Source organism: Cyprinus carpio, chromosome A8, assembly GCF_018340385.1.
Source record: "Cyprinus carpio isolate SPL01 chromosome A8, ASM1834038v1, whole genome shotgun sequence".
NCBI classification, from domain to species: domain Eukaryota; kingdom Metazoa; phylum Chordata; class Actinopteri; order Cypriniformes; family Cyprinidae; genus Cyprinus; species Cyprinus carpio.
The window spans coordinates 10,743,827-10,764,657 of record NC_056579.1 but is presented as its reverse complement, the minus strand read 5'-3'; the positions used below and the strand labels follow the sequence as shown (position 1 = coordinate 10,764,657).

Here is a 20,831-nt window from a genome sequence, read left to right as displayed (position 1 = left end):
GTACGCAGGCATGAGGGCGTGGGAGCAAGACAGGAAACACACTGTCTCACCTGCACAGGACATCACCTGTAACCTCCCTGAGATGCCCACAGGCTTTTCTGACAGTGGCCAAACAGCAAAAAACTTTCTTTATGACTAATAATTTATAACTAAGAGATATATTATGGGAGTCACAAAAATAATTTAATGGAACTTTTCGGGATGTAACCATGTAATTAAATGTGAGAAAATCCTCTCCTACCTGAAGCAAAACAAATCAGATATAGCTATGCCGCAAGAAACTCATCAGAGTGTTGAGGAAATTGAGAAATTCAAAAGGTGGTGGATTGATCAGGTATACTCAAGTACAATACTAAGAGTAGGGGTGTCACTATTTTAATTAGGAAGGTTTTAGACTTCAAAGTCCACAAAGCTTTGCCATTGCACAGATGAATTACATTTTAAAATATATTAAAATAGACGACAGCTTTTTTAAGTTTTACTGTATTTTTGATCAAATAAATGCAGTCTTGGAGTACATGAGATTTAATTTATAAACGTTAAAAAAAAAAAAAAAATCTTACCCCAAACTTTTAAACAGTGTATTTTACAAAGATCAGCCAATCTCCAAAGCAACTGTGCATTTAAAACCTTTTCTGTAACGTATTGTACTAAAGAAACAACCTTTTATTTTACTTAAAAAAAATACTTTTCATTACTCCCAAATCAAACCCTAGACAAAACTCAAAAAGGCTCCCAAATGCCGCCCTTGAGAATCAGAATAAGAGAGATAGCCGAAAAGGAGGATTCGCAATAGATAAGAAACATTGACTTGTTCTTTTCACTGCCTTTAATAAGAGTTTGTACCTTTAAGGCAGAGTGGCCCAGAATAATAACGGTTGGAGGGGAGAGGTCAGCACTGCTGCACTTTAAAGCCTTAAGGTCGGTTCTGGCTCAAGCGTCTGAGCAAAACGCCTGTCCAGCTGGGCTGCCAGTACAAGCTCAAGCCAAGATTAATCCTGCCGTTATTCTTCACGAGGCTCACACTACACACATGTGGAGCAGTAAAGACAAGGCACAAATTAAGCGACAGCGCGAGAGAATGAGAAAGAGAGAGAGCTTCCCTAAGCAGATCTGTAAAATGACATTACTGACCTCAGATCAACAAACAAACAGTGACAGAAAAACTAATAAACCAAAGGAAGATCAGTGTATGCCGAGAAGCCAGAGCGCTGCCAATAATACAAAAATTACAGTGTGAGTGTGTATAATGTGCCCTTATGCCACAATGTGATTTGATGGTCAAAGCAATTTACGACTCTGCATAGCAGAAAATTCATTAATACACAAATTACACACAGATGAGAGAGCAAGCAACTCAGAAAGAAATCCTGAACAAAATTCACCCTCATGTTCTCATGTTACTCAGAATCATCTTCAGCTCTGACCTTCACACCAAGGCTCATTCACACCAAGAAACAAACTATAAAGATACCTCTTTAAAGGGCTCATTAACTGCATTTTTTAATTATTTGAAAATAAGTATTACATGTAGAGCTCTCTCAAAAACTTTTACTACGTTTTTACTATTACAACTAATCATGGAGAGTGTTGATCATAGCTTTATATTTAGATTTACTCCTGTCGTGTGCGACTGAATCCTCAGTGAAATGTACTGAACAAACTCTACTCTCGCCTCGTCATCTCACTAACACTCTGGTGGGCGGGGCCAAAGACGCGATGATGCAAAAGTAGGTGTTGATCTGATTCTGCAGAGGTGGGGTTTCATTGCACTATGGCATCATAATGTGATAGAATCTTAAAACGAGTCATTTCTTGATCAATTCACCACCCAATATAAGAAACTTACAGAATAACTATAAAATTAAAATGACCTAAAACCACACAGAAGATCAAAGAAATTAATGACCTCTTACTTGTCAAAACATCAGTTTTGATTTGTCAGTTCATGACTTCTTTAAAGCCGGGGAGATTCTGATTAGCTATAAATGTTTTTATTGCTCATCAACTAGATAAAAATTGTTGTGAAAGTGATTCCAACAATATTGTTTCTCTGTGCTGTAATTGTTATAGTTGTGGTGTGGACGCTATTCTTTTTAAATTTAGAACAATTTCTTAAATGATATCCTTTGAGGGGCTAAGACGAACATTTTGCCACACCCACCAAATAACCAATAACTTCAGAACATTTACCTGTCAATGGCCTGTGAAAATGTACCATCCATTAATATTTTTTACTGGCCATGAAACTGTATTTATATTATTACTGAATCAAATAAAAAATAAAATAATAAAGGAATAGCACTTGAATACTACTGAACTGTCAAGTTTCAGTTATTATTTATTTATTATTTAATATATAAACAGTAAAATTACAATATTATTATTATTATTCATGTTTGAAGCCTTTCAAACATTAAACCAGAGAGATTTTATTTTGATGGAAAACTGCAGGGAAACTTCTCTTTTGAAATGCTTCTCTTTTGTTAATAACAGATGAGGCTGATTTATTGAGGTCAGAAGAAGAATGTAGAAGACTTTTATGCACAATTATTTTTCAATAATTTAATAATAGAATAAGGAACAATTTGAACTAGTTCAGCTAATTAAAGGTTTTAATTTGCTTGATAGTTCTTCGCTATGGTACATTATTTCAGTTATAAAACATCTATTATAAATAAGGATATATATATTATATTATTAAAATTGTATAAATTCATCCTAGTGGATCTAAAGCATTTTTTTGTGCAGCACACCAAAATCTGTCATCCAATAGATCAGTGGTTCCCAAGCCTGGAACTGGAGAACCCCCAACACTGCACATTTTAGATGTCTCCCTATTCAAACACACCTGATTCAACTCATCAGTTCATTAGTGAAGACTCAGACCTCAAATGTGTGTGTCAGATAAGAGAGACAAAAAAATCATCCAATACATAAATTACTCAAGTAACAGATTACGTAACAACTGAAAAATATAAATGATTAATGTTGAGTATGCTGTATTACATAACTGTGGAGTAAATAAAACTGACTTCCATTCCAAAAACAGCAGGAACCCTGATGAACAATGCAACATCATACTGCATAAATGCATACTGCTGAACGCCTCAAATATCAAAGCATTTAATTCAGAGGGATTGCTACAGTATCTGGAATGTTCTCTGTCCCTGTGTCTGGCAAGCTGTCAGGAATGTGGTTAATGTTACCCACTCACAGCCAACTGCTCAGGGCCAACTGATCAGGAACTAAATGAAGGCTCTGTGAAGGAATACCACCATTTTCTTTTCTTAGAGAGAAAAGATTCCATTTTGCCCTCGTGAGGATATATACAAATCTTTCTTATATTGAAGTCTTCAGTAGAAAATTAATTGGTTAACGAAGCATAAAGCCGGTTTGATGAAATCATATTTCAGCAGAAAGCTCCCCATTGAAGACAATTATGAAACAGTGTGGAGAGAGCCGTGGGGGGTTGAAACCTTCACTGAAGCTGAATCTTGTCTGAAATGCTGTCTGGTTTCAAGGTCACGACTCAAATCTCAAACTGGGAATCAATTTTCAAAGAGGCGAGATTCATTACAACATTAAGGACCTTCTAAAGGTTCTGAGTATGGAAAATCAGTAACCGCTGGATCAAAGAAAGTCAAGCTCCTACTGACCCCACTGAGCTGGCTATTTTTACCTCAAAAGTGTCCATCAGACGACTCTGCATGCTCCTTGGCCAGCCTCTGGGCCAGACTCATCTATTTTCTCTCCATCACACTCCACTACTACTGCAATCTGCCAAATGCTATCGGCCTACCACTTTGTCATTACTGTTCATGTCCAATCAAATGTGATGTCAATCAAATCTCCATAGAGACATAAGCTTCAACACAAGTTCTCTCAATTCACTCTGACTTGCCAATTCTGACTGAGTTTCAGCACAGTGTTTACTTTCACTGTATTGGAAAAATAATACTGTTCATAACGTTAATAATGTACAAATTATTTTTAACAATATCTTATTAATTGTTGAATTTTTTTTATTGCTTGATGTTGCATAAATAAAATGTTGAACATGCTATAGTTGGGGGAAAAATCCAAAATAATTAAACAACAATGCTGAAAACTATTTTTACTGTATATTTTTTATTTTATTTTATTTTATTTTGTAGAAACCATGATACACTATAATTCAACAGTTTGTAAGTTCTATTTATATTAAAAAATATAAAAAATAAGAAACACTTTCTTTTAACAAGAATACATTGCATTGATTAAAAATGACAGTAAAGACATGTATTACAAAATATTTTTATGTCAAATAAATTATTTTAAACTTTTTACTCATCAGATAATCCTGAGAATCCCACAAAAAATATTAAGCAGCAAATACTGTTTTCAACATTGATAAGACAGACAACCATTGTTAATATTTAAGTACCAAATCAGCATGTTAGAATTCATGGTAACACTTTACAGTAAGGTTCATTAATTAGTTAACTACTTTAGTTAACATGAACTAAGCATGAGCAATACTTCTACAGCATTTAATGTTAATTTCAACATTTACTAATGCATTATTAAAATCAAAAGTTGTGCTTGTTAACATTAGCTTATGTACTGTGAATTAACATGAACTAACAATGAACAACTGTATTTTCATTGACTAACATTAACAAAGATTAATAAATACTGTAATAAGTGTATTGTTCATTGTTTGTTCACATTAACATTAACTAATGGAACCTTACTGTAAAGTATTACCATAATTAATTTTTGAAGGATCATGTGACAATGAAGACTGAAGATGACAGCTGAAAATTCAGCTTTGCCATCACAGAAATTTATTAAATTTTAAAATATATTAAAATAGAAAAAAAAAGGTTATTTTATATTGTAATAATATTTTACAGTATTACTATCTTTCCTGTATTTTTAGCATTAAATGCAGCCTTGGTGAGCATAACAAACTTTTCAAAAAACAAATCAAAAATCATAATGATTCCAAGCTTCTGACGACCTACTATATATATATTTCCCCCAATATCAGTATAATCAACATTCCATTTATGCAACATTTAAAAAAAAATAAAAAATTAAATCATGGATCTCTTTCAATATGTTAAATTTCACCCAAGCTACGACAGAGGGCAGATTTCCCTCTGTTTGCTATGTGTTGAATGTGAAAGGATGGCTTTATTGGTATTTCCGTACCCTCTGTGTGCAAAGTCTCTTAGAGTGAATGACTATGCAAACAACTCTTTGCGCACCAGCTGATATGGACTCATAGAATTCACTGGTGCACAGAGCGCTGTAATTTCTATCTCTTCTGTTAGTTCCTATACCAACAGAGGCCCATGTTTGGACTAACATGAAATATTGCATTTCAGCACAAATTAATGCCTCGTCACGCTAAATAAACGATCCCTGCTTGACCTCAATAAGTCAGTGTATGTAAAACATCCAGTTAGCTTCCAGAACTCTTTGTGGCAGTTTATGTGTCCCCGGTGTCCATATTGCTGTCACACATAGTTAGCAATTAAACTGTCCAATTACATTTCTAAACTATCTGAGACTTGTAATTAGCATGTAAGCTAAAGTTCCCCTGTCTGCTTGCTCTGATTTGGCATTATGGAAACTCGAGCGCAAGTCATTATCACAGGCAAAAACACGGACCAGAAACTCAAACTCAAAGACTGAGGGTCTGGGGACAAAGTTTTCACTTACTCAGACTAGGGCTGGGTGATAGCAAAAGTTGAAAAATGAAAAATAATGATAAAAAATAAAAAAAGCAAAATAGTAGACTGTTGTTGCTTGAAATAGAAAGAAAGAAAAATAAAAATAAAAAAAAACTTAAACGTAATGTTAATTTGTATAATTTAAATGCTTTAGTAAAATTCTAGTGTTAATTTTGTGAAAAATAGTAATTAAAATATAAATATAATCACATTCTAGTTTCAATTCAGCTAAAAAATAATAAATAAAATATATGTTTGGTCAGATTTTATTCACACAAACACATTAAATAGGCATTTTTAATTAATTTGGCAACAGTAGCTGTTTGGTCAAAAATAAAAAAATCTGCACACCCCAAAATTATAAAAAAAAAATAAAAAATGTCACAAAAAAAAAAATAATTACTATAAATAACACAAAAACATAAATAAAAAATACAACCAATCATAAATGCAACAAAAATAACTCAAATTTACAACCAATCATAAATGCAACTGAAATACGTGACTAGATGAAATATTATTACAATTTGAGGAAGGGCCAGAGATAGATAATGAATTAATATAAGTTTCTGAGCCATTACAGTTAGCTAACACCTCTGCTGCTAGCAGATTCACAAGAGCAGATTAGTGGAAAAATTATAACATAATTTGATCGTAATAAATTAAATGGTTTTCTTTCCTCTTGAGTGGATGAATAATGGACTAATGCCACTAGCATCTCCCCCAGGACAGCTGTTTGGCTGAATCATGAAATGTCATATTTCACTACATTCTGTTTACTCCCATTAAATCCAAAATGCCAAGACAATGCTCAGATCAGATCCAACAAATACTACAGCGAACGCCAAACAGCAACCTGAGAAATGATCCAAATTTTAATCCAATAATTATGCTGATTGGCAGAATGAAGCCATTGAGCTGATTAAATTGTTGAAATGGAGATCACCTCTCAAATAAAAGTAAAGAATATGTGGAATTGTGAAAAAAAAAGAAAAAAAGAAATTGATTTGTGAAAGATATGAAGATTTGTTCAGAATCGGAACACATTTTTATTCAATGGTAAACAGACTAGAATATTTTCAGATGCAATTTTACGGTTTGTCAAACAAATGTTCTGGTGAAAATGAACGTTAATGCCCCCACTTAGTCATTTATACACAAATGATCAAGTAAAAACATCCAATTCCTCATCAGGGTTCAGTTGAGCCAAGGTAAACTAGTTTAAACTGCCTACTTTTTGTAATGGACAATAACAGACTGTGTCCAATACATGAATACTAATAATTCATGTAAGAACAGGTCAAGTAAGTACAGTCAAGTGGCACTTTAACACAGTAAACGACAACAAAAAAAGTACACACATACACCAACCGACTCTCTAGCTGTGTCTAATACAAAACATTGCTTGGAGGAGAGGATCAGCTGTTATTATGGATGAAAAGATCTGCATTGCATCTGTATTGCAGGGATCTTCCAAACTAAAAGTTTGCAGATAAAAGAGCCTCAACAGCCACAGGCATTTAAAGACCCATTACTAAAATCCCTCAGCACAACTGTGTACACGACCCACAGGCTCAATAAAACCTGATGTGCACATACAGTACATGAAAGCTTAAACAACGGAAACCATACACTTCTTCATTACTAAATGTGTAGTTTCATTAGTTAGAGGCAATGACTTCCTCTCAGGCCAAACCTAGACATCCTGAATGTTTGGAGAAATCCTCAGAGTCATTTTAAACTCATATAAAAGTGTTTACTGTTCATTTTCAAGATGTGTGTGGAAAAATAGGAGAGGGAGAAAGACATGGCCCTGGAGGGCTAGCAGGCACTGTTGGTCTTGTGCAATGACGGACAAATTTGAGGCTTTATAGAAGCGGTATTGATTTAACAAAGGCGCTACATGAGTGTGTGTGTGTGTGTGTGTGTGTGTGTGTGTGTGTGTGTGTGTGTGTGTGTGTGGTTCAGGTGTGCCACTCCTGCCCTGTTAGACAGGCAGTGCTGAGGGGTACAGGGCACTCGGCTGCCATGGTGACTCAACTTGACCAATTAACACTGACTGTGAACTCTTAAAAAATAAATGTTCAAAAAAGGGGCTTACGCAGTGATTTCACAGAACAACCATTCTGGCTTCAACAAAGAACCTTTAGTGAACAGAAAGAAGCATTTCTGCTTAGTGTAAAGAACATTTTAAGAATCTGAAAAGCCTTTTCCACTATAAAGAACATTTTGTGAAATGGAAAGGTTCCATGGATATGAAAGGTTCTTCAGGAAATTGCACAGTCATGCATCTTGAAAAATACAATCCTGCTGATTTGCAAAAAAAGGGCCTAATATTACATAACTGGATTATGCTGATTTTAAAAATATCAAAAGTTTTCAAATAAATTTCAAATCAAACTTTTCATCAGATACTGTTTTTTGACAGATAAAAATGATTATGATTTACCTAGCATATTTAAGTACTTACAAAGCACATATTAATGCCTTATTCTGCATGCCTATATTTTATGCGCCTAATCCTATCCCATACCTAAACTTAACATCTATCTTAATAACTATTAATAAGCAGCACATTATGAGTTTATTGAGGCTAAAGTTGTAGTTAATAGTTAATTAATAGTGAGAATAAAGTAATTAAAACTTAACATAAAGTGTGACTGATTTTTTTTTTTTATTACATTTTTTAAATGCACTCATCAAAATAACAAAAGCATTCAACAAAAATGTTTTGGTTTTAATGACAAAAAAATAAGTATTAAAATGTATCATTTAACTTACAATCTTCAAAGGATTTAATTTGTTTAACTACTCCATTTAATACCAAAGAACTTTACATAAACACAAGTTTATAAATAAATAAGCATGTTTTTAATTTTAACCTTGACATAAGGATTAGGCATAAAATAATGTCTTCAGTATCATTCATACATGTGAAAATCAGCTGAGAATTGAACAAATAGTTGTAACCTGGCTCAGAGGAACATAGGAATCATGTCTTTGTGGTAGTTTTTCTTAAGATTAAGGAATAATACAAGACTGCTTGACCTTACAAATGGTTGTCAAAAGCCCAAAAAACAAACAAACAAACAAAAAAATGCTATGAGAAGCAAAATTTTTGTGAGAAAGTGTGACATTTTTGGAATCAGCAACCCAAAATTAATAAGAAAAAATACTGGATTTCACTCAACAAATGTAATGCAGGGCAGTGTTATAGATGCCAATAAAGAAACTTTATTTTTTTAAGAGTGCGTGCATCGCAAGAGTCTGTATTTTAAATATCTCTGCTTTATAACTTGTTCAATCTGTCAGGATGCTATATAATATTTCACTTGACTCCAATCAAGGCTTTGAAGAAACTCTTTGAATGTACATATGCTAATACCGACAATTTCCCCTATGAAAAGGCAAAAGTTACATAACCAGAGTTTGTTAAGCTCTACTTTTTAAACATGGTGTTTCAATTCTATTTATGCCTTTGATGTAGTCAAAACCTTAGAATTACTATTCCTGAGTGAAATCATAGAATTTTTTTGTTCAGATTAAAAAAAAAATGCTGGCCTTTAAAATCTCTCCTGATTAAGGTACTTCAGCTTTACTGACATTTGCACCATTAACTGTGGTATGGAGTTGTTTCTGGCTTATTGAACCCTTGAAGACGTTGTCACATAACAGTTTAAGTGGGGGTGGGTGCAATCAAATCGTCCTGCCATTATATCAGACCATCAAGAGTGTCAAATGGATAGCAGAAGCACTCTTTGCATTAACCAGGCATGCATTACTGTGTGAGAGAGCGAGCGAGTAAGCTTACATCCAAGAAGAAAAAAGTGGTATAAAAATGACAGAACTGTCATGCTATTACACGCTACAGTGTACATGGTAATGAGATAGTTGTGTGCTGCCATTTAAGACACTGACGGCTATACAGTGTGCACTTAGAGAACCTCATCTGACAGGGAGAAGAAAAAAATGTAAAAAAAATGATCAGATTAAGTCGTTTAAACGTTTCAAAAAATACAATTTACTCAACGGCTTGTGTCAAAGCAGAGACGAGCTAATTCTTTCCAGTGACAGAGCCCGTAATGAACCAGCTGCTGTTCAGGTCAGTACACAGGCTGATATTCCCCACATTCCCATATCACTGTTTACTCTCCTAACGGCTTCCAGGTCAGTGAGCTGGACACTGAGATACATGCCCAGTCTGTGGCATATGGGGACCCATTCACCAGGCTGTTTTAATATGAGAGCATCAGCATAATCCTGCAAGGTACACTGGAGAATCAAGGCTCTCGAGAGAACGTCAGAGCCGTGAGAGGATGCATAACCTTGATGTGAAGATATTAAAGTAGTTGATGGAGCAATTAAGAGATGCAGCTAACAATCATCATCAAAGCTATTCAGCCTACTCAGAATAGTGAGGAATTTTCCAAACCCGCTGTCTCATAACTTGGCAGCTGATCCACCTTAGACCTTTCTGGAGTGCAACAAAGCAACTGCCTAATTTAAACCCCGTACCAAAAACAACCCAAAAAAAAGAATGTAGATAAAATATTAAAAATCAATGGGGAGGCCAAAATTAGTTAGTAGTTATTTTTGTTTATAGCATCATAACACAAAACACTAAAAAAAAAAAAAAAAAACTGATTACTAAACCACAAATTCTTTCTGATAAACTCAAATAAACATACAAAAAAATCACAAATATTTACAAACATACCCTTAATATCTTCTCCACAAAAAACAATACCGTTGTGAATTCTACATCATCCATTCTTACTGATGCTTTAAATCAAAGCAGCACAGAGAAAGGCCACAAAAAACAAGATTCAAGTTTCTGAGTTACATATCTGTCTCAGAACATAAAACGAGAAGGATTTTCCAGACACTTTTGAGTAAGACAAACTAACCAGGCTGTATTTCTAATCATACTCTCACATACAAGCCATTACATAAAAAATGTAACTTACTAGTCTGACCAGCAAGTAAGTTATTAACAGACAAATAAAAATTAATCAATAGACTAAAAAAATACCAATACAAAATAAAAATAACATAAATATAAAAGATATGTCCAGTCCTAAAGGGAAAACAAATAGATGACTAACTTGTAAGACTAAATTGACTTAGACTAACTTGTAATACTACACTTAACAATACAATATACAAAATGACAACTCTATAAAAAGAGACAATAACAAAACAAAACATAATATAAACAATATAATATGTAAAATGTGCACTTTATCATATGTGACTATGATAAGACAGCACCTTCTGGAGAACCTGTGAATGCAGCATCCTACATCAGGTAGGTAATGAACAAAGATGCTCGCCTGGCTCCGTCATCATTCCCATCTTAAACATGCTCTCCACATTATGCCCCTGGAACAGCTGCTGAATAGATGTAATGGCAAGGACAGCTGTCAAATTCTGCCACTTTGAATAACCAAATTTGTAAGTTGCTCAGTTTTCAAAATGAACCTCTCGATGAAAAGTGCTTCCTTTTTATGGGTCTCTTAATTATGAGCTGTTGCAATACTTACGGGTAGTGTATTACTTAGCATTTGTCTGTTTTTGTCCATGCAGAATGTATAATAAAGATTTGTTACATAAATGTCTGTTTTGGATTGAATCCTACTCTTGCTATATATGTACATTAAGTGCTAAGAGCTCCTATTAACCATAAACTGTAAATCCCTGGCCATTACAGCTCTTCTGATTCTGACTCAACCTGACTTTCCACTGGCAAATAGCACACTATTTGAACCTTAGGATCAAAATGTCACTCTACCAGTGAGAGATGTGATTCATAAAATGACATGAATGTCTTGACCGCACAGAAAATGTTGTTCTGGCATGGTGTACTATTGTGGTATGCGAGGGTGTGTTAAGCTGATACTCGACCTAATTTGCGCGCCTCCAAGTCTTTGGTATCGCATCGCGGTTATTTGGCGACCCCTAGCGAGCGCTGAACGAACAACTTCAACTCGATTCGCAATCTTGTTAATTACGAGCCCTCTAGTTATTCATACAAACCAGCATCACTTAAAACGTTTCCTCGGGAATATTACCAACGCAAAGCTGTAATGTGTAAGTAAGACTTCGCGTTCAAAACAAGTGAAGTGAAAACAGAATGATGCGCATCAACTTGCCACAAAACTCTTCACAGATGACAGGATTTTGGCAATGGGCGTTTAATGCATTCAGCCCTTAGCTGAGAGCTCTCAAAAGGGATATTTATTACCTGCATGTGACACACCGTTTCAGCCACATTTTTCCAGATAACAATTCCGAATCAGTCCTCCTGGTATTCGTCCATTTATGCGTTCCAACAAACGTCGACGCTCGAGCGTAATGATCACCTTAAGTTAGACACCTTACTCCAAATGTTACGGATGCTAGCATTCTAATGTTATATATCCCGAAAAACAGAAAGCTTCAAATAGCTCCACGTCTCACCAGAGCGCACCAAACGAGGACTGGGCGAAATATTCACGAAAAACAAGGACGCGTCTTGTCCCCTTTTTCAGTAGCTCGCCGTTTTTCTCCTCAGAAGCGCGCACAGATGTGCAGAGCGACCCAGCGGCAGCGTGGGCAGCTGGACGGTTCAGTTGCTTCTCAACAGACACCTTCTTTTACATTCACAAGTTCGTTTAGAATATACTCCACTGGAAGGGAAATAAAAAGGACAAACGTAAACTGAGCGCCAGGACACAGCGCACAACCAGGCGGCAAGGTGACAGCGTCAACATCGCCCGTGCGCTGCGCTCGCGGTCACAACGCACTTTCTCTACATTTTTAGGAGACCGATCGCAGGCAAAAACGCACGATAAAACGTTGAGAGTTCCGTTGCGCAAAACCATGTCCTACACATGCCAAACAACCCCTTAAAAAGCTCCTACAAATCTCTCGAAAACCTTTCAGGGCTGAAATAAATTAGAAATGCCGGGGGCAGGAAACAAGAAGAGTGAGGAATGAAACACCACTTCACGGACGCGCGTGATGAGTGAAGCGCGTGAAAGCGACGTTCGTCATTAGGATAGATAGAAAGATAGTGTTATCACCACTGTGCCCGCTATCCACCCTCGCTCCCTCTCTCTTTCCCTCTCTCACATACTCTCTCTCCTTTCCTCCTCCGTCTGACTAACAACCTGCCAGTCCTGCTTTAGCTGACAAACCCGTGACGTCATTTTAAAGTAAAATATGTAACATTTTAGACATCCTTCCCCCTGTTTCCCTCAGAGGAGTTCATCCGAACCCAATTCTATCCCAATCTCTGCTCCCCGAGATAAATCAGTCTGCATATGGACTATGAAAAGCTCACAGCACTTTCCACTAAGGGGGAGATCAGTTTCTCATCCCAAGGTTAATACAGTGTCTAGTGGGTTTACTGAAGCAGTAGAGCCATATCCTGCAAATTACATGAGAGCGTAATGCCACATTTTTCTTCCTTGTGAAACACAGAAACTCTTTTTTTGTTGTTAAGATGATTGATCTTCCACTCCAATTTAAAAAATAATAAAAACTAAGACACAACACTGTCATTCAACAGGAAAGCTCATTAAGTCAGTTCACATGAAAAACTGAAAATGAATAAAAACTCGGCCTGTAGAGTGTCAGGCAGCAGCAGGAAAGCTCATTAAGCCAGTGCGTTTCAGAAAAGGGCTTTGTGAAAACAGCCCTGATGAAGAAAATACATTCCTGAAAAACGCTAGCATGTGTAGAGGTTATGAAGTATCACGATTTTGCCTTCATTGTGGAGACCAAACAGTCCCCACAAAGATAGTTAAACCTATCACAAAAATTGAGGTGACCAGCTAACGGCCCCCACGAGAAAACAACTTAATAAACACAATAAATAATGTCTTCATAAAAATCTAAAAATACACAAAGGTTTGCACAAGGGTTATGCCTGACTGTGCGTTCACACCAGACGCGACTTGCGCGAATAAATCGCGCTATTCGCGCGTAGTTGGACGCTTGAACATTTTGAGTTCATTCGCTTCATTCGCGCGTGAAATTCGCTTCATTCGCGCGTGAAATTAACTTGAACAGACGCGAATTCGCGTCATGGGAGGGGCTTCTGCCAGTTGAGTTCACGCAGCATTGTGATTTCAACCACCATTTTTATTCGGATAGTTTTCAAAATATTATTGTTATCGTGTCATGAAAATTAGTTTTAAAAGTATTTCAGGCGAGAAATGTAGTTGTTTTAAACTCAAATATGCGGTTTATTTATAAAAACAGTGTCCATTTAAAAAATGTGTTTCGCCGATTTCGGAGACGAGCTCCATGCGATCAGCGGGAGCTCAGTGATCATGTATCCGCCTAGAGCAGTCTCAACTCGGCTAGTCCTTCTGACATTTGCCGCTGGCTCTGATGTCTCTTTACTGGTTCAAGATAAAATATAATTCACTTTCTTCCAAGCAAGATCCTTTTTATTCCTGTTTCTGTAGAAGTATGAAGAAGTATCATATAGCTCCGGGTATCCACATACAGCGATGATGACTTTGTCCTCCATTGTTTTTTCGGATTTTCCCTCCGCTCGCTACGTCGTAATCACGGCACTACTAGAGCAAGCTCCTGATTGGTTAACGCGGCGCGAAATTTCGCCAAAGTTCAGATTTTACAACTAGCGCGTTTCGCGCGAATCGCGAGTTTCGCGCGTCAAACGCCCGAAACGCTCAATTCGCGCCGCGTCATTCGCGCGAATCGCGTCATTCGCGCCGCCTCATTCGCGCGAAACGCGCCGCAGGTTGTCTATTCGCGTCTTTGCATTGACAACATTGAAATCACTCGCGCCAGACGCTCATTTCGCGTCTGGTGTGAACGCACCATAAGGGTATGGGTAAGAAAGTATCATTAGCTCACTATAAAAACACTAGAATAACATCAACATAATAACAGGCTTATATGTATATCACTTTCTAAAGCAGATAAGCAGAGTTTAAAAGACGTATTTCCTGAACGCAAGACATTGAAGGTTTACAACATCTGTGATCATCTAGGAAAACTGTTTTAAATTGTGCTAGTATAAATGGGGTGTGTGTGGAAATAGAAAATGAAGAGATAAATAAGCGTCATTAAAGAGCTGTACGCCATATCAAATCCAGCCTTAACAGCAAATGTTCAGCAGATTCCAGCAGCTAGGCATTTTATCGCCATTACTGGAAATGCATTTTGGAGAAGCTACATTCCTTAGCATCTGTAAAGAGGTCATTTACACTTCTGTATGTATGCACTTAGAGATCTTAAACCTGATATATATGTTGTATAATCTGTAGAATCAATGCATTTATACTGCATGTAATTACATTAAATAACACTTTTATTTGTTCAATTCGTGCTGAAAAAGAAACAAAATCACAAAAACTGAGAATCTTTATTCTGTGTGTGGAACACTACCAGACCTAAAGTCATTTCACTTGATGTAAAACATGAAATCCTAGCAGTTCTTAGAAAACAGTTGCGCAGTTATTCATAACATTCTGTATGTATCAGGCTGGGTATTTACTCACCCAGGATTACTGTGTAATCCTTACACTGATGATTTAAGCCTCCGATGTAAAGACCCTTAAATGCTGACTAAAAATTTTGTCAACGACATCGACCACAGCCATTCCAGATTCAATAACAATTTGGACACTTCGCTTACCTGCAATAATTAGATAACTGTAATTAGTTAAACTTGTCAAGAAACTGAGGTCTTATCTCTCTTGCTATAAATGAGCTATTACTCCAGCTTCAGACAATTGTATTATCATATGCAAATAAAGGGGAGTTCAGAGTGTATTGTCTTTGGTAATTAGCCGAAACGCACTGCACTCATTTAGCTGCTTCAGATTTGAAAGGCTGAGGGTCAAGACCAAGGGTTAGTCTGAGTTGGTGTATATTATCAGGGAGGTCAAAGGTGAGGGCATGGGGATGCTTTCTAATGAATTTTAAGCACAGGTTGTGCTAATGAATGAAAGTTTAGTGGATTCTTTCATTTTAAACCTGGTCTGTGTTAAAGCAGCTGCAGATTTTTCAGATTTAGATGTTCTATGATGATTAGATTTTTCAAAACAGGCCTAGAAAGAGATTGCAGATATTGAATCACTGTTCTCCACACTGTCCATGGGAGCCCAATGTGATTTACACAACTAAGACATGTTGATGGGATCAACATCCTATCAATCAATCCCCTTACCCTAGTCGGGCCGCCCACAGTACATACACTGACCACCTGAAGCATATTGCAAAACAGACAAGTTGATCTAATTCTATGCTTCTATGCAATTTTCAACAATCTTTGCACTAGTCCCTCTGGAAATAAAGTTGAGGAAGGTACAAGGTTGATTTAGTGAGCGCTTTGTTGTTCATGTGGGCTAGACAAACCTAGCCTGCAGATGTGTCTTGGCCAGAATAATCTGCATAAAATAATCTAATAAAAATTTTTTATTAAATATACAATAAAAACAGTAATATTGTGAAATATCTTTAGAATTTAAATTTTAGAATTCTATTTTAATATATTTTGTTGGCAAAACTGAATTTAGGGAGCCATGACTCCAGTCTTCACTATCACATGATCCTCCAGATAAATAATTAAAAAAAAAAAAAAATTAATTTGTTAAAAACAGTTGTGCTGCTCGATATTTTGGTGGAAATAGTGACAATGTTTTGCATCCTTGCTAAATAAAAGTATGGAATTTAGTTAAAATTGGGCCTTTTATTTAGATTGGATGCATGTTCAGTTTATAAGTTATATTACAAAATATTCAAATACAGATCAGTTTGTCATTGGATCAGATGCAAATTCATATACACACAATGGCTTCACCTAAACATTACATAGGTTTTAGATTCACTTGACTAGTAGCACCAAGTTAGCATGCCAGACCCCAGTTCCCCAACTGTCAAGTTCATTAATGAGATACTCAATACATCAAGGCATGTTTAGATTTTGAGGAGCTAATCAGTGCTCTATATTTAGAACTGTAAAACTACATGATGATTTATTGATCCTTCTCCTGAACCCGCACACAGTAAATTATGTAGAGCAACACCTTGAAACCAACATAATATTTGGCCAGGGTCAAATCAACAACATGACAATCCGTTTTTCAAAAGGTATAGGAGTAAGTATCTCAAGTAGAACAAGTCCCTGGTCATTCCTCTTTATTGAATATATGGGCTGTATTTCTTTAACATTTCATTAACTAACAATTGTTTCATTCATACAACAGAGCAGTGGGCTTTGGATATTTCAAGGAATGCTCTGCTTTATGTGCTCAATATTCTCAATATTCAGAGCTGTTAATAACCCCTCGAAAGGTGGAATAATTGCAAATCACTTTGAACACAACATGAGACACAAATAGCTGCCACAACAATAAGACAGTGACCATGACAACCGGACTGAAGAGAGGACATCTCCTCTATCTGATAGTGAAACATTAGAGATGAGAAAAACAAGAGGGCCTATTTGAGCACAATGAGCTGTGAGACCAAGATAGTTAACAGGGCAATGGGTCCCCAAAAGGGAATGTTCACACCAAAAAACCATTATAATTTCAGTCCATAAAAATCATTCAACATAAGATTACAAAAATCATCCCACAGAAAGTACTAGAATGTTCCCATTGATGATGCTGGAGATACAAGACATACTAGAAGGGATCCCTTGTGAAAAAGATGTACACTTTAGCATGCTTTTAAAAAGAGTAGCATACTTATTACAGAAAAAAATATACTTTAAAATAGTACTTACTGTATTTACTCTCTTTACATGCACTTAAGTGGCCTTTTATTTAAAATAAAATTATATTATTTGCAAGTATTATTAAAAACTGTACTTTTAAGATTTTAAGTACACTACAAGTGCACAATAAGTGGACTGCTTTTTCACAACGGATAGTTCACATAATTATGAAAATGTCATCATTATTTATTGACCTTCGCATCATTCTAAACCTGTAGGACTTCTGTGTAACACAAAAAAAGATATTCTGAATAGTGTTCTTTTGTCCATACAATGAAAGTCAATGGGGTCCAAAACAACACTGGACACTCACCAATAGACAAAAATGCAATATGTTGTGTTCCACCAAAGAAAGTAAGCAAACAACATGGGTAAATAATGAATTTTAATTTTTGAGAGAACCGTCCCTTAAATAGGTCTATAACTTTACAGAAACACGTCTTTTCCACAGCACCTTGAATCAACAAAAACTGTGACTAAAGAAAACATGAAAAAATATCAGTATGCACACCAATAAAGCAGTCTTGAATAGGAACTTGAGCAACAGATGGTATTATTTAGTACACATCAGAGAATCCATTTTCTATTTCAGGTGTTCATGGTGAAGAATACCGAGTAAAAATGTGCTTTTTGAAATGTTTTAGCGTCTCAGCAGCTTTAACTCAAAGAAAGCCCATTTTACACCAGTCATTCTGCGAACAGTAAAGCTTTCAGTTCAACAGCCACTTATCAACAAACCTCTTAAGAGTAAAAGGCCCACAATAAGCCCCAACTTGGGTCTTAACCTCCAGACAAAAACACATCAACTGTTCAAATGATATTTGATGCACAGACCTCTCGTTCAGGCAGTTAGAGAGAGAGGAATAAGAGAATAATCACAAGAAACACACGTCACATAAGACACACAAAATATAAAAAATATTAAACAGAATGGCAGGGACAGAGCGAGTGAGAAAGAGGAGGTGTGAACCCTGGCCTTGTGCATTAATTCACTGCTCATCTATACTCTGAAGGGCACTTTATAGCACTCGCCTTGAAATACGCTGCCATCTAGAGAATCACAGTTTGGTACACACACACTGTAGTTGAATATTGACTTTTAAATATTTGCATTTCTGTCTGCACACATCAGGTCAGGTGTATGTTTGATGTACAAGAGAATCTAAGAACTTATATATGTATGAGTTGTAGACACCGATGTGGACACAAATTGTATACAACTTTCGCCCATTTTAAGTGGAGAATATCAGCCAGACAATTTCAATAATCTCATCTCCAGGCTGTGGAGGCGGACCTCACATTTGCCCAACATCTGATGTTGTCTTTGATTAAGATTCCTGATAAGGCCTCTGGAGTCTGGAGTGTAACACAGTTCTCACCTGGGAAGGGTCTGAACGCTGAAGTGTAGAAAAAGTCATTGCTATGGAAACAGGCATAATAGTGAAAGAGAAGAAATTCGGTAGGAATTACATGGTGCATTCGGGTCAGTAGAGTCTTTGAGAATTAAAAAAGAAATGTGAAGAGACCAAGAGCCGTTCTGCCTGACCCGTATGGTCAGTTTGGAAGACTGACAAATGGGTTTATCGGTAACACTAATCTGGCTGCGATCAATGAGCAAAGGTGACACTTTGATACACTCATAATCTAGTTAGTTGGATGGAAAGAGTTTATTTGTAGAAATGCTCAGAAGACTAAAAATGTAGACTATAATGGCTCATATAATAGTGGGGCATGTTGTCACGCTAAATGGGTTAATCTACCATTAAATAGCATTTTCAACTAAATTAAAATATTAAAACAATAAGACAATGATGAAATCATGAACTGGCAAAAACGTAAAAGTTAATGTGCAAATATCAAATAATTGTCTTATGTAACAGAAACTGTAACATATAAAACAAATGTGATAACTTGCCCCAAACCTGATTAATAAAAAATGCAGTAAACAGTTATTTTATGTTGTAATATTATTTCATATATATATATATATATATTTTTTTTTTTTTCCTCTGTATTTTGGATCAACCTTGGTGAGCCAAGAAGAGCTTTTTTTTTTTTTTATATCTTACCCATACAAACGTTTGAATGGTAGAATACACGGTGTATATATACATAAATATATATTTGTTAAAAGCATAGCTGTTTATTTTGTTATGTCAGCACGTAGCTGATGCATCTATTTCATTACACTCATGGAGAGGTTTTCTAAAAGTCTTTGAAAGCAGCTGAAAGCAGATCCCATTCTAACACTCAGAAAATGCAGGTGGAACAGGTTGCTGTTGTTTTATCTTTTATAAGCCAGATATTATGTAAGACCCAAAGCTAACACACACACACACACACACACAAAAAAAAACATTTTCTTACACAGTACTTATCTTAATTTCCAGTGACAAGTTCCTCAAAACAAGATCAACTTACCTTGAGAAGCAAAATTGCACACAATACGGAGGCTTGAATTCTCTTGAATATTTCCTGTATTGCTGGATTAAAATAATAAATATATTTTTAAATACTGGTTTATCCAAAAAGGCCTATACTGCAAGTTATTTTATTTTATTTTTCAATATTTTTTTTCTAAGCATAAATTAAACTACATTTAGTCAGATGAAGTTTGCAGTAAAGACAGCCTTCTTTCTAATCAATATAGACATTCTGTAATTTTAAACACCAAACCTATAGTAACTGACACTTACTGTCACCATATGAATTTTGTTGAAAACGTTTTATTGTTGTCACTACTGTGACAGTGCAACAGCAAATGGGAGTATTTAGGCATTTGTTATCGGTAATGGGCTGCAAATGACTGCAATTACACATCACACTTTTAAGGGAACAATTATTTTATTACATACTTACTGCGAGAGTAAACATTTAAAGCTCCCTTATCTCTAATAGAATAATATGCATATTCAATGCAATTTCATTATGGGTTCAAAAAGTGAAATTTAATATTTACCTCCAAAACTCTATTTGTCACAGCATATGATCGACAGGAGCTGATATCACCAGTATGTGTGAGTTTCATGGACTCGAGCCAGAGACTATAGCATGGAAACAGGGGAGGAAGAAATCTGTGCATCTATTTTAATTCAGCTACAGGGGAAACACCCATTAACCCTCTGTCTTGTCACATCCTCTCTTCTTCTCTTCCATCAGACACCTCACTTGTCCTTTATCACCTCAAAAAGAACTCAAAATACACTGACAGCGATAACAAGAGGTTCCCTGATGTATGTAAGCAATAAACATTCAAGTGCCTTCGGCAAGATTGTATGCGGTTATTGAGTGTATTTGTACATTTAAATAGATAATAAGTGGCTTCTTCATCCATTTGAGGGGAAAGAGGGAAATATGAGACAGAA

General features: G+C 35.9%; 1 protein-coding gene across 2 annotated transcripts in view; it reads right to left on the bottom strand.

Moving 5' to 3' along the window:
* ajap1 (adherens junctions associated protein 1) overlaps positions 1-12,410 on the bottom strand; it is a 52,564-nt gene extending 40,154 nt beyond the window's left edge. For both annotated transcript variants that reach the window (XM_042762139.1, XM_042762140.1), the window contains exon 1: positions 11,968-12,410. In XM_042762139.1, coding sequence (XP_042618073.1) covers positions 11,968-11,996 — 29 coding nt within the window. In that variant the 5' untranslated portion in view covers positions 11,997-12,410. The remainder of the gene's footprint in view (positions 1-11,967) is intronic.
* Positions 12,411-20,831: the final 8,421 nt, after the last annotated feature.